At 40.9% G+C, this 27,838-nt stretch overlaps 1 protein-coding gene across 2 annotated transcripts in view; it reads right to left on the reverse strand.

Moving 5' to 3' along the window:
* Positions 1 to 12,394: 12,394 nt before the first annotated feature.
* Positions 12,395 to 27,838, reverse strand: part of ACSL3 (acyl-CoA synthetase long chain family member 3) — a 46,666-nt gene continuing 31,222 nt past the window's right edge. Inside the window, exons 8-17 of one of the 2 annotated variants that reach the window (XR_014695826.1) lie at positions 27,207 to 27,330; positions 26,881 to 26,952; positions 25,911 to 26,050; positions 25,110 to 25,282; positions 23,989 to 24,063; positions 22,753 to 22,944; positions 21,411 to 21,525; positions 17,157 to 17,350; positions 16,801 to 16,958; positions 12,395 to 14,962 (exon numbers count right to left, since the gene is read on the reverse strand). Coding sequence is in view for 1 of the 2 variants with exons in the window: in XM_084528836.1 (XP_084384962.1) it covers positions 14,799 to 14,962; positions 16,801 to 16,958; positions 21,411 to 21,525; positions 22,753 to 22,944; positions 23,989 to 24,063; positions 25,110 to 25,282; positions 25,911 to 26,050; positions 26,881 to 26,952; positions 27,207 to 27,330 (1,213 nt within the window). In the remaining variant the exon portion in view is untranslated. The remainder of the gene's footprint in view (positions 14,963 to 16,800; positions 16,959 to 17,156; positions 17,351 to 21,410; positions 21,526 to 22,752; positions 22,945 to 23,988; positions 24,064 to 25,109; positions 25,283 to 25,910; positions 26,051 to 26,880; positions 26,953 to 27,206; positions 27,331 to 27,838) is intronic. The other variant, XM_084528836.1, reaches the window with a different exon arrangement.

Genomic DNA, 27,838 nt, shown 5'->3' on the forward strand with positions numbered 1-27,838 from the left:
GTCTGCACTAGAGCAGGGGGAAGCTCCTGAACACCTGCAGTACATCGATGACATTATTGTGTGGGGTGACACAGCAGAGGAAGTTTTCGAGAAAGGGAAGAAAATAGTCCAAATCCTTCTGAAAGCCGGTTTTGCCATAAAACAAAATAAAGTCAAAGGACCTGCACGGGAGATCCAGTTTTTAGGAATAAAATGGCAAGATGGACGTCGTCAAATCCCAATGGATGTGATCAACAAAATAACAGCTATGTCTCCACCAACTAACAAAAAAGAAACACAGACTTTCCTAGGTGTTGTGGGGTTTTGGAGAATGCACATCCCAAATTACAGTCTGATTGTAAACCCACTCTACCAAGTAACTCGTAAGAAGAATGAGTTTGAATGGGGCCCTGAACAACGACAAGCCTTTGAACAAATCAAGCAGGAAATAGTCCATGCAGTAGCCCTTGGGCCAGTTCGAACAGGACCAGATGTAAAGAATGTGCTCTACACTGCAGCCGGGGAGAACGGCCCCACCTGGAGCCTCTGGCAGAAAGAACCTGGGGAAACTCGAGGTCGGCCTCTGGGGTTTTGGAGTCGGGGATACAGAGGATCTGAGGCCCGCTATACTCCAACTGAAAAGGAGATATTGGCAGCATATGAAGGAGTTCGATCTGCTTCGGAGGTGGTCGGTACTGAAGCGCAGCTCCTCCTAGCACCCCGATTACCGGTACTAGGCTGGATGTTCAAGGGAAGGGTCCCCTCTACGCATCATGCAACTGATGCTACATGGAGCAAGTGGGTTGCACTGATTACTCAGCGGGCTCGAATAGGAAACCCCAGTCGCCCAGGAATATTGGAAGTGATCATGGACTGGCCAGAAGGCAAATACTTTGGGATATCATCAGAGGAGGAGGTGGGTCGTGCTGAAGAAGCCCCACTGTACAACCAGTTGCCAGAGAATGAAAAGAAATATGCCCTGTTCACTGATGGGTCCTGTCGTATTGTGGGGAAGCATCGGAGATGGAAGGCTGCTGTATGGAGTCCTACGCGACGAGTTGCAGAAGCTGCTGAGGGAGAAGGTGAATCGAGTCAGTTTGCAGAAGTGAAAGCCATTCAGCTGGCTTTAGACATTGCTGAACGAGAAAAATGGCCAGTTCTCTATCTCTACACCGATTCATGGATGGTAGCAAATGCCCTGTGGGGATGGTTACAGCAATGGAAGCAAAACAACTGGCAGCGTAGGGGCAAACCTATCTGGGCTGCTGCATTGTGGCAAGATATTGCTGCTCGGGTAGAGAACCTGGCTGTGAAAGTACGCCACGTAGATGCTCATGTGCCCAAGAATCGGGCTACTGAAGAACATCAAAACAACCAGCAGGTGGATCAGGCTGCTAAGATTGAAGTAGCTCAGGTGGACCTGGATTGGCAGCATAAAGGTGAATTATTTATAGCCCGATGGGCCCATGACACCTCAGGCCATCAAGGTAGAGATGCAACATACAGATGGGCTCGTGATCGAGGGGTGGACTTGACCATGGACGCTATAGCACAGGTTATTCATGACTGTGAAACATGTGCTGCAATCAAGCAAGCCAAACGGTCAAAGCCTCTTTGGTATGGAGGACGATGGCTGAAATATAAATATGGAGAGGCCTGGCAGATTGATTACATCACACTCCCTCAAACTCGCAATGGCAAGCGCCACGTACTTACAATGGTGGAAGCAACCACCGGATGGCTGGAAACATATCCTGTGCCTCATGCTACCGCCCGGAACACCATCCTGGGCCTTGAAAAGCAAGTCCTATGGCGACATGGCACCCCAGAAAGAATAGAATCAGACAATGGGACTCACTTCCGAAACAACCTTATAGACACTTGGGCCAAAGAACATGGTATTGAATGGGTGTATCACATCCCCTATCATGCACCAGCCTCCGGGAAAGTTGAACGATACAATGGCCTGTTAAAGACTACCTTGAAAGCAATGGGCGCTGGGACGTTCAAAAACTGGGATACGCATTTGGCAAAGGCCACCTGGTTAGTCAATACTAGGGGATCTACCAACCGAGCTGGACCTGCCCAATCAAACCTGTTACGTACTGTAGATGGGGATAAAGTTCCTGTAGTGCATGTAAAAAATATGCTGGGTAAAACAGTCTGGGCTACTCCTGCCTCAGGAAAAGGCAAACCTATTCGTGGAATTGTTTTCGCTCAGGGACCTGGATATACTTGGTGGGTGATGCAAAAGAACGGAGAGGTCCGGTGTGTACCTCAAGGAGATTTAATACTGGGTGAGAATAGCCCATGAACTGAATTGCACCATGTTAAATAGTATATTATACTGTATGTTATCACTACCATGATTACTATAGGTGACTAATTAGAATGTATGGAAAAGAGTGTAAACTGAGCATGACATAAATGGTATGGAATAAGGGGTGGATAGATGTCCTGGTTTCAGTTAGCACAGAATTAATTTTCTTCCTAGTAGCTGGTGGAATGCTGTGTTTTGGCTTAGAATGAGAAGAGTGCTGATAACACCCCGATGCTTTAATTGTTGCAGAGCAGTGCTTATACTAAGCCAAGGACATCTCAGCCTTTGCTCTGTCCTGCCAACGGGCAGGCTGGGGGGGTGCAGTAAGAGCTGGGAGGGGACAGACCCAGGACAGGTGACCCAAACTAGCCAAAGGGGTATTCCATACCATCTGACGTCATGCTAAACAATATATAGGGGTGGCTAGCCGGGGGGAGGGGGCCGGACTGCTCGGGGTTAGGCTGGGCATCGGTCAGCGGGTGGTGAGCAATTGCATTGTGCATCACTTGTTTGTACATATTATTAGTAGTAGTACTATTATCATCATTGTATTATTATTATTATTATTATTATTATTATTTTCCTGTCTTATTAAACTGTCTCCATCTCAACTCACGAGCTTCACTTTCCATTTCTCTCCCCCGTCCCAGAGAGGGAGGGGGGAGGGTGAGCGAACGGCTGCGTGGTGTTTAGCTGCCAGCCGGGTTAAACCACGACACAGAAGATAAACACTGAGTGTGGTGCACAGGAGCAGATTGAACTGAGCCCGTGCATCACCACCAGCAGCTCCTCAGGGCTGCCAACCTGTGTCAGCCCCACGCAGGGACACCGCAGGACCGTGCTACCCATGCACACACCTCTGCTCGCACAGCCAAGGCTGGAACAGGCCGAGCTGTGAGGAAAGCAGCATGAAAATTATCCCTGAATGACATGTTAAGTATTGCTTAGATGGTATTTAAATTGTATAAATACTTGTTGCCATCCATCATACTTACCATCATCCATATTTTCTTAAACTTTGTTTTCAGGGTATGAACACGCCCAGATTGTGCCTTTGGATGGCCATACAACTCCCTTTTAAGATCATCACACAGACCAGTGGAAGAAATCGGTAGAGGTGGCATGCTTTGAAATTACCAACACTTCAGTTTATTAACCTAGGAAATAAAAAAAGCACAAGTTAATTATCCTAGCCTCGGATGGACTGCGTTATTGATTCCCTGCACTGCTGAAGCAGTGACCAGCTGCCAGAGGAGCTGCACAGGCCGCACAAGATGCATGCCCTAAGCCGGTGAGCACCACACACACACCAGGAACCCTGTCGGTGGAGGTGGGCAGTACTCGCAGGGCAGGGGGTGTGGGACCACCGCTGGGAGCAATGCCTGACCCCGTTGCACAGCTCCTCAAGTAGGCTCTGGGAGCCAGCACTGGAACAAAATGGGCCCACAAATAAAGAGAGGGGAGAAGAGAATTCATCCAGAAGAGTTGATGTGGAACAAGGCCTTGTACAATTAGATTCTTTAAAGGACTGCTCTAATTACTCCTAGACGTTTTCCTCTGCAGTTTCTCACCCCATCTGTTCCCCATATCCTCAGCCACTTGAGGAGTGTGGCATAGTTATGCTTCTTTCACATGAATGCAGAAAAATATTTTTATTTAGTAAATATCAGACAGCCTATCATTGCTTAATTATACCTGGTGGCTCAACGTGTGTCCTTAGGAGAGGAAGCTGTGCGGGAATTGTGGGCTGCAGCAGACAGCTCTCCCTGCAGGGACCCATGGACAGCTGCACAGCAATGTGGCTGAGCAGCTCCATGCCAGGGCAGAGAGAACCCATAATATCATACTGAAGGGCAGGAGGAAAAAGTAAAATATGAAGGAAAAGCTTGAATAAAGCAAAGGAGGGATATGGAGGCTCTGGCACTGCCAAGAGGAAGTGCTGTGATGGCCACTGAACTCGGAGCACCTTCTACCCTTGGTCTACCTTTTCATGGAGTCACAGAACATCCTGAGTTGGAAGGGATCCACAAGGACCACGGAACCCACGTCCAGAGGGAGCTGAGGAGAAGCAGGGTGCTGAGCAGCACCACTGTAGGCCAGCACTTGCTAAATTTGTGGAAAACATTGAAAAGAGTTCTGACTCCTCGGTTAGTACAGGTCAGTTGCACTTCACTCCACATGTGCTTCCTAATTTCAAAAGACATAAATTGTGAGTAATTAATCAGAGACAGAGATTCTACAAGTGTTTGCGCTCTCCAGAGATTTTTTTTTTCTCTGAAAACTATGGCAAAGGTCTTGGCAACAAAGGCAAAAAAATAATCACATTAAAAAAATAGGGCAAACAAGACAGTAACAATAATAATTATGGGTTTCTTAAATGAGACTGCAATGAAAATCCAAGTGGGAACATTTAACAGGGGAAGCTGGGTATAATTTTCTGAAGCCTCTTCTAAGGATTACAAGCCAAAACAGTGTCCTTCACTGAATAAAGTCATTGTTTATGCATAACGGGCCCTTACGGAGCTCCATCCGAAGTCTCCTGATGTCAGGAGACAAAGTCCCCTTTGCCTTAATGGGCTCTGGCTCAAGTCCTTGCTCAGCAGCTGGCTGCATGTGGTGATGAGCACTGTGGCACTTCTTATGGGAAAGCACGCGGCAGCCCCGTGCTCCCAGCCCAGAGATCAGCGTCACCGCGTGCGGCCGGTCTGCTCAGTGACGGAGAAGCTGAAGTGTGTGGCCAGATTTCCTAAAACGAGATCATCTGAAGAGTTTGCTCAGCGCTGGCATCTCAGTGGGGTTGTCATCAAAACCTCGGGTCGGACCTGAAGCGCACGGGGAATACGACGTGGAACCTGGAGACGCGGCCAGACGCAAAAGCAAAAATAAGAGCATGGGAGAGAAGCAGCCAAGCACTTAAAGATGAGTCTTAATTACACAAAAATTCAAAGCCCGGGAGCGCTCTGCAGCCTCAGCCGGAGCTGGGAAAGGAAACGTTCGGCGGTGTCAGCCGGGGCTCTCCAGAGGCTCGCTGAGCCTTTGCTGTGCCTCGTCCGCACGGCAATCCACAAATCGCAGGGGGCTAGGAGCTTCCAGCACTATAAAGCTGTTCTAAGCACTACTAGAGCTTTCCAGAAAAAGTAAATAAACAAATCAAGGCAGATGGAAATAATTAGAATATGAATGATTGAAATCGTAGGAGTGCAGTTTTCAATTACCCCAGATTGGCTTGGGCTTTAAAAGCTGCTCCAAACATCCAAAGCTACAAAAGGGAAGGAAAATCCCAGCTGGCGCAGGCAGGTGCGGGTCCCCGGAGCCGCAGGGGCACCAGCTGTGTCCTTGCTCCAGAGCAGCAGGACCCATCCCCTGCACCGAGGTGTTTTTGGTAGGAGCACGGTGGCTGGGATGTGCGTGGGGCTGGAGACAGGCAGGTGACAGGGGTCCGGGTGGCGGTGGGGGACACCCAGCCCCAGTACATCCCAGGGCCAGGGAGCTGTGGCTCAGACACAAGGCAAGGGCAGGCAGCGGTGCCAGGGCTGTGAGAGCTCCCAACAGCTGCCTGGGGCAGGACCACCAAGTTATCCCACCACGATTCTGCTCGTGGGTCTTTGCCCCACCAAGCCAGCCGGGTCCCCAGCCCTGCAGCTCCCCGCAGCAGCTTTGAGCAGCACAAAGCCTGTGTGTGAGCCCTGGCAAAGCTCAGTCAGGGGCCGAATCACCCCTGCACACTGAATACTTGCTGCAATTTCATCCTATAAAGTTTTTTGCCTGTCTGACGTACTCCAATTTGCCCACATCACTCTTGTGATGGAGCCTGTCATGCTACAGCTATTCCAACCAACTCCATGTCCTGACCACAGGACCAGAAGCTTGTACCGTAGCATTTCCCTGTATACACCATTAACATAGGCATGGAAGGCGTATACATTCTCTAGTAGAGGTAGTCGAAGAAGGAAGATCTTTATGGAGAGGTGGTAGCAGCAGCTCATCGGGCATATCTCAGCAATTCTTGCTTCCCCGTGCATGTGCCCGATGGAGGAGGATTGACTCGCTGCCCTCTGCACCGGCCATCGGCACAGAGGGTGTCCATGGGCTCAAAGGAGCGACAATGCCAGCACTGCTCATCACACACCCCATGTAGAAGGCTGTAAGAGCACAAGGCAGGCTGAACTTAATTGAACTGAAGAATTTAATCCAGCTGTATGGTGTGCTGGGGGGATGGTCCAGGAACTGCAGGGCTGGAGGCAATTGCTGGGGAGCTGGGAACACCTCTGCACAGCAGGAGCAGTGCTGTCCCTTCACAGCCTGCCGCTCAGGATTTCTGCTCATTGCCCAACTTCAGCAGACAAAGTGATAAAGTGATAAAGACTGCCCTCTGCTTGCTGTACCCCTACTTGCATATTCCACAGCAAAGTGCAGTGGGAGTTTGAGCAGGGAACAGCGACTGCAACAGATTTGCTGCAGCAGCAGCCACCTGCCTGGATCCTGCAACCAGAAAGCCATTGCTTTCTGCAAAAGAAATTTTGCAAAAAATACATCAAAGGAAAGCAGCCTGGGGAAATTTAAAAGTAAGTATCCCTATGCAACACTGGGAAAAAATCCCAGAGAAAGTCCTGAATCACATCTATTTATGAAAACATTGGGAAAACTATTGCCAAACATTATCCGTGGGCCATGGATAAAACCAAGAAAATACACAACAAGCAGATCTGGGCAACTGGAGAGCACGCAAAGGCACAGGAACTTGCCTGCATACTCAGTAGAAATGCCATAATTGTCATTAGAAGGATAATTAAATTTGAACAAACTCAGCTCAAACCCGCGAGATGCGGAGCAGAGGAGGAATGGGCAGGCCACAGGTGGCCTCTCAACCCCTGTCCCCCAGCAGCCCCACGCTGGTTTGCACCACGCAGAGACAGAAATCTTCTGGCCCTAAATGCAGTCAGTACCTGTCCCCCTTCCAGCCCTGCTGTGCATCACCTGCACGGCGTGAGCTTGGGTGTCTCTGGGTGTGTGCATGCACAAGCAGATATCCCAGTGGAGTCACGATACATCCCAAATTCAATCAGTCCCTTTTGATGTGGAAATCACTTATGAAAACTGACCTTTTTCTATTGTTGTATGACTCTTGCACAACTTTGGCCAGTGGGGGAAGAACAAGGAGGCGGCCGCTGAACAGGCCAGGTTGCTCGCTGGCCTTCCCATCGGCGCTCAGCCTTCCCGATAGCTTTGTTACACAACTTTAGCCTGAACAGACTAAGTCGCGGCTTGCAACAAATCGAGCAAAAACATTTCATTTCCAAGAACACTGGCAGTAGTGCTGCCAGTAAACGTGGGTGAGATTCCAGAGCAGTGAACTGATCAGACAGAAAGTTCTTAATCTTTAACAATTAGCTTTCTTACAGCCTGTAAGGCATCCACAGCATACCTTCTGACTACAACAAATAATGGAAAATATGCCGGATGACTCTCTCCCAGTCATTCTTAACTCTAATGCATTACACAATTAAGTTTTATAGCCTACAACAGATACATACGGTACTAGGAATGGTAACGAAATAGTGTCATGGCAGCAAAATCTGATACAAATCTAATTTAGAAAAGACTGAACCGTATCTATCAGTGCCACTAAGGGAAATCTTAAAACAATGTCTGCGTTAACTAGGTAACCATCCAGAACTTTCTCCCAGATTGGGATAGAGTGAGTTGTATGGTTGCTGGATACAATAGCCACTCTTCTTTGTTACTAGTATTTTCATACTTCAGGATGATGCCACTTTTTCCTCCACCCTCTCTAGGTGCCTTCAGCAGCAGGAACTCTACATATCTGTAAGGATATCTGTGAGGATATCTGTAAGGATATCTGTAAGGATCCACACCAAGATTTTTCTGTTCCAGAGGTATTAAAGACAGTATCTGCCAGGCCTGTGCAAAACAGTCACTGCCGTCACGTATTGAAGGAAAACTACAAATTTTTTCCATTGAAACCATTTACATTAGTAAAGTTGTACCTCAATTACCTGGAAACAATTACCAACCCTTACCACCCACTGCTAATAGAAAATGTTATAGAGCAAAACTAAAGCAGGTTGTTTAAATAAAGTGAGAAAGAAAGATTGTATCAGAAACATTTGGGGAAAAAAAAAATAAGATTTTTTTTTTTTTTTAATCCCTGTTCCTTTCTATTTGTTGTGTCTTTTTGCACCCTAAATGGTTGTCCATATCTTGTGTCATTTTGTTTAGGTTTTCCACTTTTTTTTTTTTTTTTTTAAAGAGTAGAGCTATTTTAATTCATTCAGTTGAGTTTATATTTGGAGACTATACTCATAGGCTAGAGATTGAAACATGGCACGTGGCTATTTTCCTGCTCTTGTGCTTGGCAGCACTGCATAACCCCAAAGTCTGAAATAAAGGCTGTGGGTTTTTTGTTTTGTTTTTAGCGTTCCTTGCATTAAATATTTCATTGTAGGTGGCTGTGTCACTCCTGAAGATACGTACAGTCACAGCAAACACAGCCTACATATACTCATAGGGAAACGGTGCTTTCTTTTCTGCCAGCCACTTCTCACCTGTGGCCACGTGCCCGAAGCAGCGCAGTGCTGGGGTGCCACCGCCGCAGGCACAGGCACGGGGGTGCTCGCAGCTGTCCCAGCCTGATGTCATTTGAACTATCCAAAGGCAAGAGGTATTTTCCTGGTAGCATTTGACATTTTCCCAATTCTCCTTTGTACCCCAGAAGGCATATGAGAACTACTCAGCCCTTTTCTCCTAGGCAAGAAATATTTCTACTAATTAATCCCCCAGCACAAAGCAAAGGCACACACATCATCTGCTCCCCTAGCTGGCAGAGTGCAGGCAAATCCACTTTGCGTGTGAGATAAGGGAAAACGCAGTGGCAATTTCCCACACCATTTGCCTTTCATCTGCTCTTGGCCACAGGAGACCCTGTAACTCGGGCAGCAGGAAGACCTCATCCACCTGGTGAGCACCACCAGATGCCCAGCTGCACGCAGCGAGGTGATGCCCCGGCTGTTCAGAGGCCATGCTACACCAGCATGGCCACAGTTATGCACAGAGCCCCAGTGGTGTTCTTGGGTTAACTTTTATGCCCCAAACAGAAAATGAATACGCACAGGAATAACAGAAGTATTCCTAAGTGTTCAAAGAGGATTCTATTGCATTCACACATCAGGACAGTTGATTCAGTTTTTCAACCATGTTGGTATTCCCCTTCCCTGCTACCTCCCCTAGACTTTTCTGGTGTGGACAACAACAGCAACTCAGAACTTCAGGATACTTTAGCTATAATTTTATTGTATTCAGTATTTTGAATCTACACTTTCTCAATGGTTTCCTTAACAGAATTATTTTTTTCCTGAGAAGTAAAACTCCTAACATGGTTACATATTTATCCTTGCTGAAATTATTTGCTATAATAAATTGCCTACTATAAGAGTTTAGAACTGTGTATGTTATTAAAGAGCCTCCTAAAATCATTTTAGCAGCTATAGGTGCCCGGGGGAAGGGGGGGGGGGGGGAATCAATCAAGTCACATTATCTTAAATGATTTTTAAATAAAAAAAAAAGTCAGTCCTTTGAAGGGAAAAAATAAATAAATAAATAAATAAATAAATAAATAAACTACTTTGAATATTGCTTAAAACCAGAAGGAAACTGGAGATTCTCATGGCTGACTAAAGGGATAAAGATCTATTCAGCAGGGAAGGCTTCACATTCAGCCAGCACTAGGACCTTGTACATCTAAGGAACCTGTAAGTAAAAAACAGAAGAAAAAAAAAATCTCATCAACAGTTTGTGAGCTTGTGATCACAGTCTAACTGCCCAAGATCTCAAGAAGTCCAATTGCGAGCACTAGCATCACTTTGGGACCTGACCCTTCAGCCCACAAACTTAAAAATCTAGCAGCAGCTGTAAGCTATGCACCAGCACAGTAAGAGCTACCAGTACCTTACAGCTTCACATGAGGTATTACCATGGCTGGTGCTCAGAAAGCACAAGTGGCAGGTCATTTTCTTTACACGCGAGTTGGCAAGCCCTACACATAAAGGGTGTGCTGTTACCTTGTGCAGATACATAAGGTTATCAACAACATCGAGATAAATAAATCAACAATGTGTGTACAGCACTAACGGGCAAGCAGTCAAGCTGAATATTCACCACCTGCAAAGCACAGGAGCGTGGCTATTAACACTGACAACTGTCGGGGTATTAAACAGGAGTACCAGCACTGGGAGGCAGGAAGCAAAACACAGGACATCACTACCCAACAGACCTCCTTGGTAACACATTTTGATCCATTCCCGAACAGCCACGTTCCCAACTAATTTGTTAGTCAATTCACTCATTTACAGCTGTACATTATCTAGGCTCAGCCTGATAAAAATGAGACACCACTTTAAAAAAAAAAATGGACATATGGGGCCTAATTTGTGAAATTAATTTTATTTTTGAAACACGATATCCAATTACAAATAAATAATTCATACAATATAACTCAATTAGGATATACAATGTTCAGGCAGGTCATAGTAACAACCAAGATCACACTGAAAATGAGTTTACATTAAATAACCAATTACAGTAATATACAACTGGTCATTCCATTCATTTCTCCGCCTGGCCCAAGGTGTATGCAGGTTGACGATTGTTCCTCTCACCGGTAAGGAAACAGATGGACACACACTGATAGAAAGCCTGAAGTAGTTAATGCACCACATTAAAGAAATGAAAAATGCTGCGTTGCATGGCCTAGACGTGGTTTTAGTACAGAATAAAAGCTTGTGAATTCTAGCAGGAAAAAGGTAATTGCAAAGGAGTCGGATGTCCTAGAGCAATCTCTGCATGAATTTACAAGCTTTACAGGATGTTATTACGTATGGTTTCAATCCCACAACATTGTCCACATCCTATCTAAAGGACCAGCAGCATGAGGATAGGCATTATGTTCTCAGCTCCAGTTGCACATTGTTCTTTGCTTTCATTCCAGCAAAATATGTTACTGCTAAGCTACAAGGACCACAGCTCAGTGGGAAGCTGTGTGTAATCTGCAGTAACAGCAGCATCAGTTAATTTGCAAGGTCTTTTCCTGATACGTAATTTTTTAATTCTCCAACCTACCCCAAAAATACTATTCTCTGCAAAGAACATTTATGACACCTAGATTGAATTTAGTCTAAAGGCCTGAAACATTTTTATTTTTTTTAAATAACTGTAGGAATTCAAAGGAGATCCTTGGAATTCACAGCATCCTTGGAATTTCTTGGTTGGTCGTTACAATGAAATGTGTTTTTATACTACATAAATTTTCACAACAGGAAAAGTAGTTACAGTTCCCAATTCAGAATCCTGCAAGTCCTATATTTACAAAAGCTTTAGTAGAAATCCCCCCCACCCCCTTTGGGGGTCCCTCGGATGAGGTATATAACCCTTGTTCTTATTTTGAGCTCAAAAAGATTGTTCGAAAGTTACAGCTCTTCTCACTACAAAATCCCCCGTGTGATGGAGACCACTACTTCTAACCATGCACTTCTCAGAATTACTCTACAGCTGTCTACATGTGCAAGGGGACACGTGCAACACGTTCCACCAGGTGGCTTTGACCTTGTTCTTGTTACACTGGGCATGGGAAGACAAAAACAACGAGAAAAAGGAAAAATGACCAGGCAAACCGCTGGCTGGTGAGTAGTGGGTCTATGCTGGTACCACCAGGATTTCCAGTTCCCCTGAAGCTGCCTCTGTGCTCTGCAATGTAAGAGCACAGGGTAAGAACGTGGGGCCTGCTGGGGATTTTGGCTGCCACAGTAGGCTACAGGACTAAGACTGCAGGAGCAAGGAAGCCCAGCACCTGAAAATCAGCTGTGACTTACAGTCCAGTCCCACCACAGCCCTGGCCAGATAACTCTGAGAAGCACGGACACCCACAGGACAGGTGGCCTCAGTGGGACCTGGAGGAATGCAGAACATAGAAGTATTCAATTCCCTGTTTCGTTCTAACTTGAAAGGAAAACACGCTCATCACAAAGATTTTAAGCCCACACAAGTGTTTTAAAAAGTCTTTCTAATCTTCTACGCTGAAGCTAAAATGAATGAACCGCTTTATTTTCACATTCTGTAGAAGAAATAAAGGTTCACATCAAATCTGATGTCTAAGGAACTACATACATTGACATCAATTTTAAATATAAAATGGACTGAAAGATCAAATGCACTGTTAGACTGCAACCCAATCTTGAGATTGGATTAGAAAAAACAAAAACAAGCAAACAACAAAAAACTATTTCCAAACCATTTGAGTTTCATTTACTATTTACTCAAAAGTGCATTTAGACCCTTAGCAGAATGAAATACTACTTTCTAATTCCTTCTGTATTTGCCGAAGGCAGATTTGTTTTTTTCTTAAATCCGCTGCACAATGCGCCAAGTGACATACACAGTACCTCAGCAATCTATTAGTTTTCACTGAAACAAAAACCATTTGATCAACATCCATCCTGCGCTGAGTGCAAACAATTCAAGAACCTGCTGATGGAGCACAGATCCGTATTAGAACCTAATACACGATGTGACGCTTCCCTACAGACCTGGCAATTTCCACATTCTGATGCTTCCTTTTCCAACATTTCCAGCTGAAGGCATTAATGCTCTAAATACAAAAATAAATTATACATGTAACTGTATTTCCATTTGACCTGTTACACCAGAATTTACCAAATGTAACAATTTTTCATAGACAGCAGCAGAGGAAATCCATGATGACGACATAACATGAAATACAGCACAAGCCTCATCATTTTACCAGAACTGGAGTAACTACTTAGTAACATTGAACTGCTATGAAACTGTTTTCTATAACCAATGGAAAGTGTTACTTTAAATAATGTATTTCAGAATGCTTTTCAGTAAGAATTTGCAAATCAAACATTTTCCACAATTGCTACATCAAAGCTTCACAAATGCTAGCAGCAGGAACTCCCTCTGCCAGATAAAGCTTGTGCTGTTCAGAATTGCTGTATGCTACCACAAAGCAGTAGTAAGCATCAAGACCTTTAAGTAAAGATAAAACATGAGAATTAACTATTACTAAACTGTTTTAATATTTGCCCCATCACAAAGTTGATAGATGTATGCTTTATCACATTCTCATGTAACCCTGACTAAAATATTCTTTCTAGAAGTATTTTGAAAATAAAATTCACATCTGAAACAAATCTAAAAAATTCTCACTTAAGACAGAAAGATCCCCTATAACTCTTCAAACAATATTCACGTATCTGCAGTAAAACAGAATTGTGACCTTCCCAGAGTAAGAAGTTGGGTGTAATGATCAAACAAGTAACAAACACGACTCTGGCTGACAGATACTTCAAATGTTTGTTTTTTAAAAGGAAAACAGAAACACTAAATAAGAACACAAAATGAGAAGGGAGATTTTTAATGGCACAAAGGGCAGCTAGGCACTGTGTGAGCTGAGGACGTAACTGTCATTATGACTTTAAAAATCCCCCCCAGTAAGATTGGGTTGCAGCTAGCACAGAAGAGGGGTCTTATCAGAGTTTCACAAACAACAGAAGAGCAAACCCAGTGCGTCGCCCAAATCTAACAAGATCACAGAACAGAATTTGTTACAGTCCCTCTGCTAAAAAGTCAAAGTTACAAAGCGCTAAGTGAAATTAACTCTGAATTCTTACTAGCTCTACGCGATTCAGCTACTGGATGGAATGGTCATGCGCTAGTTCAAAAAGGAGTTTCTGTACTTGAGAAATTCTTAGGTGTAATTCCTGCTGTGTTAATATCATCTTCTGTATTAACAGAGATTTAGCTAACACCTGCAGGAGTACCCGCCTTTATACAGAGCTGTGCCATGACCATCTTCTCATTTACAGGTAAAAATAAAAGTAACCATTAGGCACGTGTTAAAGGTGTATTACACAAGCTATAGTGTCAAACATTTTCTCCCTCAGATTTACACAGAAAAATAGCACAGCAGCAAAGAACCTGGTCCCCTGTTCAACAGTGATCTCATTATAAGCATTTTTAATTTACATAATGTCACAACATGAATACCTCCTTATCTTTAAATAATTAGGTAAAAAAGGCCCCCAGTATTACCATTTCTTATATAGCCAAGTTCTCTCTATATACATCCAAATGTTAAAGATACAAATAAAACATTATACAGGATTTATAAATGTTTAAAAACTTGAGGCTTCAGAATCATGGTTTCCCAAAAAGAGTCAGGAAAATCCACAGACTGACAAGGTAGCAGAGAAAACTGGGAAAAAAAAGGAGACAGACACAAGTTTGCTGCCGTAACATTTTACTAAACTTGCCAGTCATCAGGGTGATGTTATCAGAAATAGCAGTTTATGCTGCAAATGAGGAATGGTGGTTTTGTGTGTTGATCTCAAGTGCTGAGACAGGCAATTCAAGTATTTCCTATTTGATCCAAGCTCACCGTAGCAAAGTGGTGCAGAAAAAAGAATTATTTTACATTTTTTCCATACATTCGATCAATGTCCTGTTGATAGTACGCCGTAAGCTCTTTGCGTTTTAGTTTGAACGCGTCTGTCACTAGGCCAGTCTCAGGTGTCCAAGGATCAGGGCTCAAGCGGATTTTTACTGGGATTTCAAACTTCTCCAGATTGGCTGCAAAAATAAAAATAAAAATAAATCACACAACCATTTCTAATGCAAAATGTAAACATAACCATTTCTCTACAATTAACCAAAAAAAAAAAAAAAACAAACCAAACACCACCATATTCTCACCCACAAAAGCATATGATATGACTGAAGAAGTGCTCCACAAATTCCCCATGGTCAGGCTCTAAAAACCCCAGCATGGTCACAAGCAGAGTTACAGGATCTAGCACTGATTATTCTCCAGTTCCCCAGAAACACTGAAATAACCCCCAACGTTTGAGTATCTCTGCTGCTCCCTAACTTCAGAAAAGCCTCAGTGCTTACTTTAAAGCCTGATACTAAAGGGAAAGACAAAAATATAAATCGACACAATATATGTAGAAATGCCTCAGGATTAGATCAAATACTCAATTTCATTGATTTTACCAATCTATTTGCAACAATACAATTCTCTTTAAAATACTTAGTGTTGCACAACAAAGAAAAATAAGGGGATGTTGTACATGAGCTCCACCACAGCAGCTGCTTAGAAAGATTTTGCCTGTACGTTCTATGCCTTGAATGAAAATCTATCAGAGACACAGGGCAAGAAAAAAGCCCTGTTGCAGTACTGAGACTGCATTCTTTGTAAGGTGATGTTCCAGTAACAGAATTCTGCAGATATACTACTCAGTGGTTTAAAATATTCACAAGCAACATGGAGGAGAGGTGAAGATTAACAGGACAAAGACTGTTGGAGGTATGAAGTTATCGAGGATAGAAAAGATAAAGGCAAATTGCAAAGAGCTGCAGAAGGACATCACGATACTGTGTGACTGCAAAACAAAACAGCAGAAAACACTCATTGCAGAAAGATATAAAAGAGAATGCAGATGAAAAACAAATTTAAACTCCGTGACCATTTTAAGAAACATTCTGTCATTGTAACTGACAGCTATTTGTAAAAAGCTCAGTTCTTGGTAATAGGCAAGTGCAAAAAAAAACAAGGCAGAATTATTACGTAAGAAAAAGCATCACAGTGTCACTGAATAATTCAGCTCCAGAATAGCTAAATAGACCACAGCCAATTAGCATGAAAAAGATACAGCTGAGGGGAAGTATAATAGACAGAGAAAAGCCCTGACTGCGTTTGTGACTGTTCGCTGGCTCTTCCAAGCCAAGAGCTCAGCCGAATCAAATTAAACTAGCAGATGGCTGGGCTAAAATACACAAAAGGCATTTCTTCACCTTTAACATAGCTGAGCTGTGCAACTCTGCCACGAGATAGCACAGATACGGACGTAACTTTAAAATAGGGCTGAGGAGTTAATGAAGAGAAGCCTACTGAAAACCATTAGCTACAAGGACTCTGCTTTCTGTTTAGGAAATCCCTCAGACAAATCACTGGAGGCTAGGAGAGCCCACTTCACGGTGGGCTTTTTTCCCCAATCACCTACCCAGAGGTATGTAGCATGTAAGGCTGCCCGATACCCACCACAGACGTATCGAGAAGATACTACAGGAAATCCTGAGCAGCATCAGACACACATAGAGAGGGAACTGAGCTATGCTTGATGTATTTGCCCGGTACTTACATTCTTTGCTTAGGTATTGGCGACAGTAAGAGAGAGAAGTTACAAGACTACACCAACCAAAAGAACTGACCCCGTTCTGTGACCTACCCACATTTCTTCTTTTTGTTGTTGTTGTTGTTGGGTTTTGTATGAGAACTTCTCTTCATTTATGTTCTCATGCAACATAGTAAAATACACATGCACCAGGACGTATTTTCAGGGCATATGCTTATCCATTTCACAGACATCACTGTCCACAAGGCTAATATTTACCACCCAGCCACTCACCTGCCATGGCAGCCTCCGCTAGCACCTTCAGTACCTCCTTCTCCATCTCAGGACTGTTACAGATCTCTTCCCAGGTTCCTTTAAATCCTTTCTTTCGAGCCAGTTCTACAAGCTCCTTTTGATTTGGCACAACAAATCCAATGACATAAGAATGGAAACTGAGAAGTACATGTATTTTAGTATGAATTTTGTAACATTAACAACTCTTTATAAACAACGTTTCATGTTGAGGGGGGGCACAGTTCACACAGTTGTTACTCTTAAGAGCTGATTTTTGTTCACCTGGTAATCTTTCTGAAGTAGCACACAAATTACCTTTGCCTGCTTCAAAATAAGTAGAAAGAGAAGCTACTTACCTTACAGCAACTGGATTGCTTCAAGGTGTGCTGTCTATATGCATATTCCACTGTGCCTCATGCTCAAGGCTTTGGGGAAGAAGTACCCACACGATGTCAATGTGCCCTGCCTCTCCTCATGTTTTGCATCCCGGTATGAAGACTGGAGTGCGGCTTCCCTACCTCAGTTTCCTCTCAACTGCAGAATCCAGTTACTGTAGAGGAGTAGAGGACTGCAGTGAAGAGGGGTTGGAGAGCAGGTTGTGGAATAAGCATATGCACAACACATCTCAAAGAACGCCTGCGTCTGTAAGGGAAGTGACTTCTCTTTCTCTTTCAAGTGATTGTCCATACGCTCACGCCACTGCTGGCACTCTTTGCCTACTTCTGATATACCTGGAATGGATGAAGCTGTGACCTCTAAGTATTTGGAATACACAGATTTGAAGCACAATCTGCCCTGAAATGAGTAACCAAGGCTTTTGAGATGGAGTAAAGTAGATCTAATTCATTCACCTGCTTTGAAGCAAGATCAGCCCCATCTAAAAGATGTTTAACCCATTCTTGAGCATTACAAACACATCACTGCTCTCACCATTGGAAAGCTGTTTCTCATGGCTATCCTGGCTTTTCCTTTCTGCAGTTTACATCAGTTGTATTGCCATACAGCCAGCACTCAGATGTTCTTCTCCTTTCCACAGAAGCTAGGTATTCTTTCACATACTGTTACTAATTTTTCCCCCTTCTTAGCTTTCTAGTCTTCCTGCCTTTCTTAATTTTCTTTAGGATTTTAAGTAATGCCCCTTCCTTGCAAGTCATGCCTCACAGAGCTGGGACCAGATGTTTCCGTTTCCTCTGGGACTCTTTTCAAGAGGTTCACCTTTTCTGAAGCGTTGTGTATGGAACCGAAACCCTTTAATGTTTATTAGAGAAAAAAGATCATTGTGCATCTGATTACGCCATATTATCCAATTTATCTGCGTAAAACAGCACAGCACTTGCAGACTCGTATCAGTTCCTACTCAACTGCTACCATCTGGTGGTTCTTTATCCTGTACATTTAGGTGTACAATTTACATATCCTCTCCCTTAAACTGACTTTTTTTAAGCAGTATCTCCATGATACAGAGTATCTCACTCTGAATTCTAATTCTGTCCTCCACTGTACCTACCTTACCCATCTACAGACTTATAAAGTCATTTCAGCTCTCTTCCACCACACAGACAGTTCACACAAAAAATACCGAACCATACCCCTGGTATGGAGATTACTTTAGTTTATCTTTCAAGGACTGTAAGATAATTTTAACATACTAATTCTAAAAACCCTTTTGGTCAATATAAGCTGTTTTTTTTTTTTCTTTTGTCACTGATATGAATTACATGTGACAGCAGTTGTGAAGACTGCATTAAAGTCCATCACAAACGTAGGCTCCTCTGGCATCACCTGCTGACAAGCTCTGTCTGTTGGCTGGCTCCAAACCCATCTTAGTTTTCTAATATATTTACAGAAAGACTTCACATTCGCCTCAGTATCACTTACTACTTACATCTCCCCTTCTGTCTTTGCCTCTCTCCCATATGCTGCCCTTTGTGACTCCACTTGGCATCTGCTCTGTAATGTGTATATTGTATATCCAAACACATCCAGATCCTGCTCCCTTCTTGTGTTTGGATACTTCTGCCTAGGATGTCTTTCCATCGCTTACTCTGCAGCCATGTATTTACCTCAGGCATGGCTGTTCCTGACTAACCCCTATGCAGAACACAGAGGACTCTGACACTTCCATCCCTGGTTCCTATGCTCTTCTGACACGTTTAAGGCCATGTTCAGCAATACTTCAGCATCTCCAGGGAAAAACAGCAAACAGAAGTAATCACTTGGCTGGGTAAGCCTCAAACTTTCAGTTCATCTGAAAATTCCTATGGACAAATGAGTTCATCCAACTACTTTTTTTTTTTCTGGAAAAAGCCACTTGGAGCTCACAGCCTCTCTGTAGTTCTTCACTTTAATTTTTTCATTTTATAAAAGAGATTTTTGCCAAAGTCTCTCCTACACTAGACATCTTTCCTACCTTTCTGTACTTAAGATCCTATTTGAATATAGCCCTCAGACTTCCCCAAAAGACATCTGCAGTGGCACTGCATGTCTGTACCACCAATTCTGTAAAGTCTGGTCCTTGTATCCTAGAGCTTCCTGCTGAGAACTCATTTTTTCACCAAGTTTGCCTGTTCCTCAGCTGACTGAACTACTCTGTTTCTTGATATGATGCTTGAGATTCACTGAACACGCTACCTGTCCTGATTTCTAATGGAAGGTTGATCAGCTCTCCTGTCCCAATTCATTTCTTTACAGTCAGCATACCAAACACGGTGGAAACTGGTGAGATTTAAAAAAAAAAAACACGTTTGCAGCAACATGTAACCAGATTTGGCCACAAATTCCTTATCTTGGTAATTCACAAATAACTTTGCAATTAATAGAGGTAGCTAACATTTTATTTTTTCAAACTCCAGTCAGGTGTATATTCCAAATATATGGAGTTGACTGTACAAACACTAATATTTAAAAAAAATAAAATCAAGACTTTCATAAATGTTAAAGGCAAACGTAACACCGTTAAAGAACAAGTATATCTAGAAAGCTGATCCGTTAAAGTTGAACTCTCTTGTTTACTCTATCTACACTCCTATACAGCTCTTCTAGAGCCAAATTCTCTCTCTAAATTATGCTGAACAAAAGCACACAAAAAATAACAGTATGCTTTTGCAACAATGATCTTATGACACAATAAAAAGTGCATCAGTTAAAAAGCTATTATTAGGAAAAACAATATATATTTTTTTTTATTTTTATTTTTTTTTGCAAGATTGCTCAGTAAAATGGATGGCTCCCCTACTGAAGTTATGCTACAGACTGACCACAGAAGTCTGTTTCAGATATTCCAGTCTTAGTAATTTTAAAACTTCATTGCTATAATTTTGCAAAATATCTGTCAATGCCCATCAAGTATTTGAATTATAGTATATAAAGGTAATCAATCATGTAAGAATTGATAGTAGAATTACTGAAATTTACAGGTCCTTTAAGTATTCTAGTACACTGTAAATGCTATGTTGACCTGGCAAAATTAACAAAAGATTTGACAGTACAGTTCTAGAAAGTATTTCAATCATAGCATGGCAGCAATCAGCATCTGTAGGGGCTTCTTTCTCCATTGATTACAGGGAGTGTTCAGAACATGCATGTAACCTCAGGCAGAGTAAGCAAATATGAGAGACTTGCTCGTTAGGTGAAAACCGTAATAAAAGCCTAATACCATGAAAGCTTCTCAGCAGGAGTATGTCCAATATGTCTTAGCCTATTTTTATGAAACTGTCGAAACTAAAGTTGTGATGAATACGGTTAGTTAAGAAAAACACAAAGAACCAGGTGAATAAACCAAAAGTTAATTTACTATTACTAAAGAGCAATTCTCTGGTGTGTTTGTTCTGGCTTCCTTCAAAGTTAAGTGGGACTTATTTTGAATGTATATTATACTGAATAGAACATTTCTTATCACTCAGATGCTCCAAAATGACCTTCCAAACTTGAAGATGACAAAAGGAAACCAAAAGCATCTGAAGGATATTTGTACGTTTAAGCCTATATTCTGTATAGATAGGAAATTCTACAAATAGAAACTTCAGACGTGCTTGAGCCTTTATATGCCTAACTTGGTAGTACACTTAGGAAACAGAAAGGATGTTTCATCACTTTTTATCAATTGTGGTTCTGCATAGGATTTACTGTGTTTTCTCTCCAGCTTCAAGGCTTCTGCTAGTGTTCTGCATGGACACTAAGCAGTTTCTGGACTGTTGGGGGTTTTGTTTTCAATCCCCTCCTTCCTCTGAAGAACAGCTCACAGCTGAATACAGCAAGGAGCAAGGTCCGCTAGGGCTTCCATAGGTAATATCTCTAAAGTGCTTGAGTGATGTCTGTTATGAATGCAGTTAGCCTTCAAAGCTCAGCTGCTTTTCAGGTTGGGAAAAAGGGAGTGAAAGACTCATTCTTGACATTTCCAAGAAACAGTGGAAAAAATTGCAAAAAGAAAAATAAAAACATATAATTCAGATGTTTAGTTTTGATAAAGAAAGCTATTCCTTTGTATATTAAATAAAATCCTTTTCCAATGAGTTTAAAAAATCCATGCTTTGAAGAAAAAACATTTTGCATGTGACTTCAGTAGGATAGGCAAAGAATATAGCAACATCAAAACATCAGCTGCCTCTTACCTGCTTGCATATGCACAAATATTATCTACCAGTGGAAGATTCTTTAGAGCTGCTTCTACTTTGCCAAGAGAGACGTATTCTCCTGCCTGAAGTTTTACAAGGTCTTTTTTACGATCTATCGAGAAAAGAAAAATAAATGTTAATTATGCAACACAAAGGTTTAGGCATTGAATTAATACTTTTCTGAAATGTTTAAATGTCAAAAGGAATGCTGACTCATGTTTGGTAAATGTACCAGAAACAGTTAATAGCAGATTTCCAGACTTCAATCTCATCAACCTGTCCTTCGCTTAAACACAAGCCACACTTCAATTCTATGCATTTCCTGCCTTTAAACAGCATCTTCTACATTGTAGCACTAGCAAGTGAACGGAAGACAACTAGGGTTATGTAAAAAACAGAGTTTGGCTAGAAGCACGCGTTTTGTGCTGTCTGGTCCAGATGCCTGAGGCAGCAGATGCAGCATTTGGTGACATTTTGCTATTTATTCCTAGGCTAAATCCATATTTGAAGTGCAACTGTCCATCTGTTATTTGAAACACAACAATTGAAACTGAAAATTCAGCCCAAATTACTTGAGCTTATTGTATGTAGACACAAAGTCAAGGTGACTATAGCACTGTACCACTCAGCTGTGACAGCAGCCAGGAATACCTCTCCTTTGCTATATGCCTGTGTAAGTGTTCAAACACGCAAAGTTGTTTTTTGGATTTTACCTGTTTGACCAGGGAAAGGCAGCTGCAATGGGACCTAAGATTTTACTCATTTAATAAAACAAGTAAGCTTAGTTTTCAGAATTAAAGAGCATGCTGAATCATCCACTGACTTCAAGAGAGACACTTGGCAGTCTATAAAGCACCTATTTTTGTGCCTACTGATGTCAAAGCATTAGGAGACTATCACAGTCTTATGAGTAACATCTTTACCTTAGAATATTCTTCCCTTAGTTACTTTATGATGAAGGAATACTTGTATTGTAAAAAACGGTAAGATTTAAAAATAATTCCTGAGAACACTTTTATCAAACTTCACACTTACAAAGTTATTAAATCTAAGACCACTTTTCTAGCTCAAGTTAGCCTACGTTTAACTACTTACTACTTGCTAGCAGACTGGAGTCAATGTTCAGACCGTTTTGAAAGGAATCAAATGTTTAAAAAATAGCTTTAAAGAGCACATGATTATGTTTATATGTTAAGATAAGAACTTTCTTAGGATAAATCATAGGATTTTGGACTGCATAGCAAGATATGTAGATTTTTATTTTTTTTTGTTAACTACAGTATTTAGCAGCCCTGAAAATAATCTGTTTTTATGTGTTTACCTGAATCTGTGAACTCACCAATTATTTTTAGACATCCATCTTGATGAAACTCTCCAATGTCTCCAGTATGAAGCCACCTCTGCCCATTCTCATCAATAGTGAAATCCTTTTTGGTTCGTCCTTCATTTTTATAGTAGCCCACAGTCACATTTTGACCCCCAATAAGAATCTCACCTCTAGGATATGGTTTATCAGTGTTGTAATATCCACCTGAAAATAGTTTTTCTTAAGTTAGAAGGAATTAAAAATACATTCCAAAGCAAGAATTCCTATCACTGTTACTATTTAAATACAAAAAAAATTAATAAGCCCTTAGCCATCACTTGAAAAAACACTTAGTCACCACTTGAAAATACTGCCTGAATAATAAAGTAAGAGAAGAGCTGGTTCCATTTCTTTTCAGCATATAAGCAGCTGCTTAAGATATGTGTTTGCAAACAATGAAATTCACAAGCATGTGGAGGGCAGATGCCACACCTATGCATTTTTTATTTATTTATTTTTGTCAGGAGTAACATGCTTTATAAGCTTCACACAGGCTCAAAAAAAAAAAAATTCATCTTGTATTTTAGAAAGAAAAACTACCAAAATCTAAGGTCTCATATTAGCCCCAGAACTCCCTCAAGTATTATGTGGTTCTACTCTGCAATACATAAAAGCCTACCTTAGAAGAAATAGTCTAAACACACTTCACATTTTATTAATTGTATTTTATACAGCATCCATTAAGCTACCTTTCCATATGTCAGTCTTATTTTATTAATATTATGAAGTCTATTAAAAAATTTCTTAATGACAACAGAAGGTATTGTGCATAGATTTCAGTTAAAGTCTACTGAAACCAACTCCAAGATGCATCATACAAGACTTACAACCTCTCCTGCAAGACTACTACTCCAAACTTGAAAAAGGTGCAATGCTGTATACACTTAAACAATAGGCATTTAAAGTGACTCAAATAAACAAAAAAGTATTGGCAAAAAAAGCCATAATATAACCTAATCAAAACACTATTGATGTGTTGATAGCTTCTGTCTAGATACGTTTACATATAAAAATCAGAGGCATTTATTTTACTTTTTCCCCCTTCAAGATCAAATGTATATAGGCTCAAATGTATATAGGTAAAAGTAGGATTTAAAAAAATAAAAAGGCAAGAAACAGTCTTCTAATTAGTACTACTAAGCAAAACCCTACATAAAACTAGCCATATGTCTTGCAAATGCACTATAATTTAATCATATAAATTCTTACCTTCTTCCCAGTTCATTAATTTGATTTCACAGCAGACCAAAGGTGCTCCCACTCTTCCTGTAGTGTAATCCCAAACTAAAATTAAAATAAAAAGTATTTTTCAATAAATAAATAAATAAAATCACCAAAACTGACAAGAAAAATCTTTGTCATCATGCACTTCATTTAGTGAAAATTAACTACTTATTTCTGAAGTTTAACGTTAATGTACACAATAGAACTTCCAAAAATACCAGTGGATGTATCAGTGTAATACAGATAAATTCCTCATCCTGTACTAGAGTAGATGGCTATATTTACAGATAGCTCCAGCCACATCAACACAGCTCTGACTCTGTGTCCACATGGATCACACTGTAGAAACAGCACAACTTTTAATAGTGCTTGCTTGACTTTGAAATAAGCAACAGTATTTCATAGCAATTCAGAGATTCAGCATTTTGATTCACTTTCCTGGTTTCAATCCCCAGTGCTTCTGCATCCAGGCACCTTCCCAAATTACTAGAGTGATTTTTTTTCTGCCTCCAAAACTACTGAAGAAGCCGTTACCAAAGACCTCCTGGAATAAAAGCCACATCCCAATAGTCTGCGGATGACTAAGGAACGATACATGTTCTACAATCTAGCATAATCGCAATGAACATCAGATATTTTTCATATAACTCCTAGCTGTATCGCACCACTGACAAAAACCAGCAGCTCTGTTTTTGCCACTGAATACGAGTGGAATTTTAGGATTAAAAAGCAACTGTAACCATGAAGTTCCATGTTATATAAAGCTAAAATTCAGCACAGGTTTTTGTATTCATTCTTTTTTTTTTTTTTTTCCTAACGTCTCAATATGCTCACCAAAATTAATGCTTTATTCAGTTCAACTAGTAAGCACAATACTGCCAAGATCTCATTCACGCTCTTAATAGTTTCTCAATTACAAATGAGAACATTGATTTTATATGTACCCCATGAGCTTTAGCACAACAAGTGAAACCTAGTACTCCTACTGTTTCATAAATTTTTTGATTAACAGCATTTCCTAATTATGTTTTAAGGCAGAAACCAAATGAAGGGACTGTCAAAGATTATCCCCACAGAGCACTCAGCAAGGATGCAGCTACACCAACCTTCAGTGATGGTTCCAGCTCCAGCTGATTCAGTTAGTCCATATCCCTGTCCTACAGGGCAACAGAAACAAATGTTCATAAATCGCTGGGTTGCTGCAGAGAGTGGAGCTCCTCCACAAAGCAGGATGCGAATTTTTCCACCTAGCAGCATTCGTACTTTCCGGAAAATAAGGCTAAAATACAAAGATGAGAATGTGAATTTGTTGCTTAAAAACAAAAGAGCACCTGATCTTGTATTTAAGCTTTAAGTTTCATCCATCTTCATATAAACTTCAGAAAACCTTGCAGGAGCACATTTAAAGATTTTCCATAAAAAACAACATTTCAAAAAATTATTTCTACATTCTGACTTGAAGATGGATTAAATATTTTGAAAGCATAGTCTTAGTAAGATGGTAAAGTTGTGATTTTTTCTTCAAAAATATTTTACATGAACTATAGATTTTGTAATTACCCTTTAGTCTGACTTCTGTGAAAATGTAAAGACTGCAAATATCTATAGCTTTCCTATCTTACCCAAGAACTGTGTAAACTCATCACTAAAGCCCTGATGAACATAATGCAATGAATGTAAATCAGCTTCAAGTTACATAAGTCTTTTAAATTATATCAGTAAATATTTAAAGCCATCTCACAAACTACAGATTTGTAGTTTCAATTTACAATTCATTACAGGCCTGTTCATGTTTTATTCCAAGGATGAACGTTAAAACAAAGAAAAGCATAAAAATTAGATACTGGTCGTGTAGTAAGATTTTGATAAGTATTTTCTGATACCATTAAGAAAAAAGTTGAAATTACCTATCGCAAAGCGGGGTAGTGTAACCTTTGGAAATCTGCTCCATTTTGTAATTGTAGGCCAATATAAATAGATTCCGCTGGAAACTTGTCATTTCATTCACTTTATTCATGACATTTTTGTAGATCCGATCCATAATTTCCTGGTTATAAAAAGAAAAACTTAAACTCAAAGCAAGAGAAATCTTAAATTCAGTACAATAAAAAGGAAACAATCTAGAAAACCTAATGTAGGTCAGATGACCGACCACTCCCAGTTGCATTCGCTTCCACTACTAAAAAATAGCAAGATGCTCATATAAAGGAGGAAAGCAGAAATCTGAGCAGAAGCACTATTCAACCCCAAGCTCCCTACTGCTAACTATCCTTGTTCAATGAAGTATTACACGGGTATGAGTCCATTTCTCTTCACTACCACCGGATGCTCACTTCAAAAATTAGTGTGAAAGCCAGCACATTGCTTGCTAAACAGGCAAACACGATCTTTAACATATTACAAGGTGGAAACCTATTTTCTCTTCCCAGATAAGGTCTAATAAGGTAAAGAGAAGCCTGTGTCAAGGACTGTTTTTATTACATTGTGACTGTTTTCACATCATGTACATATTATTCCATAAGGTTTATATCTTTTTGCATACATGTGATTTAAAAACAGCAATCAGGAAGAGAGTACATATCATAAACATATAAATACACAGCATGTATGTACATAACCACACACACTTTTTATTATGATGAACAGATTACTGAAGTGCCAGTCTAATCCTCTATCCTATTTAAATCCTAATTAAATTTCTTCCAAGTTTGACACTCACGTGATGTATGTTTATCTTCAACATATAAATAAGTACCAAATATATTATTTTAAGCCAGCTTAAAAAATATTTTAAATGATCATTGCATTTATTTTACTGATAAAATTTGAATGATGAGTTTTATTTTTAACCGGTTATAACATTCTTTAGTTACTTACAGGAACAGCTGCCATTAGTGTTGGTTTAAGTGTAGTAACATCACCTTTGCTTCCTTTCTTTATTTTAGAGGACTAAAATGAAGAACAAGTTTACTAGCAGACATATTCAAGACTTTTGACATAAGAAACAACATAGCACATCTTCCAATCATTGTTATTTGAATTCTAATTTAAACAAATAACTGATACTCTGTTTCACAAGTTGTAGAAATGGAAATGTATTGCAATATCAAACAAACACACCGTATATATATACACACACACACCCCCAAATAAGGTCTGACACAAGTAATTTTCTAATACATGGGCTTATATCAACACTGTACCTGGTCAGCTAATGTCTGTGGTGAAGAGTAACCGATGCGGCATCCATGAGACAGACACACGAGCTCAGCACTCAGTTCCAGAACATGGGCAAGAGGCAAATAGCCAATATAGATGTCTTTTTCCCTGTAAAAAAAATGTTAAGAAATAGGCTTATACCACACCATTAGAGTCACTAAGCTAAATTTATACAAAGCTTACTGAAGAACTAGAAAAGTGGAAGAATGCATTTGAGCTTATGAACGTATTTCAAATACGATGGACTTTGTTTCAAAGCTCTTTTATTACATACTGTAGGTTTATGGCATGAATGAAGTGTGATGTTTTCTCATCCCAAGACAATTAACTGTGTGTTATGGTTGCAAAGGCAGCTCTGTGGACAAGATTAAAAACTGCACCAAACAGAAAGAAACCACAGAATTTAACACTAACCAAAGGAAGTACTGCTTAAGGTAGCTTTCAACCACTCTACTGCAAGGCGGCCTCACAGGCTTTTGTGTCCCGGTCTTGCCCACATACAGAAGATGAGAGAGACAGCACATGGAGCAATCATGTCATTTAATGCAGTACTGGAAGATGCTCAGACATCAGTGCACAGTGTGATGCGTCAAAGACAAAGCAACATAAAACTGTT

The sequence above is a fragment of the Aythya ferina genome (genome assembly GCF_964211825.1).
Source record: "Aythya ferina genome assembly, chromosome: 9".
NCBI classification, from domain to species: domain Eukaryota; kingdom Metazoa; phylum Chordata; class Aves; order Anseriformes; family Anatidae; genus Aythya; species Aythya ferina.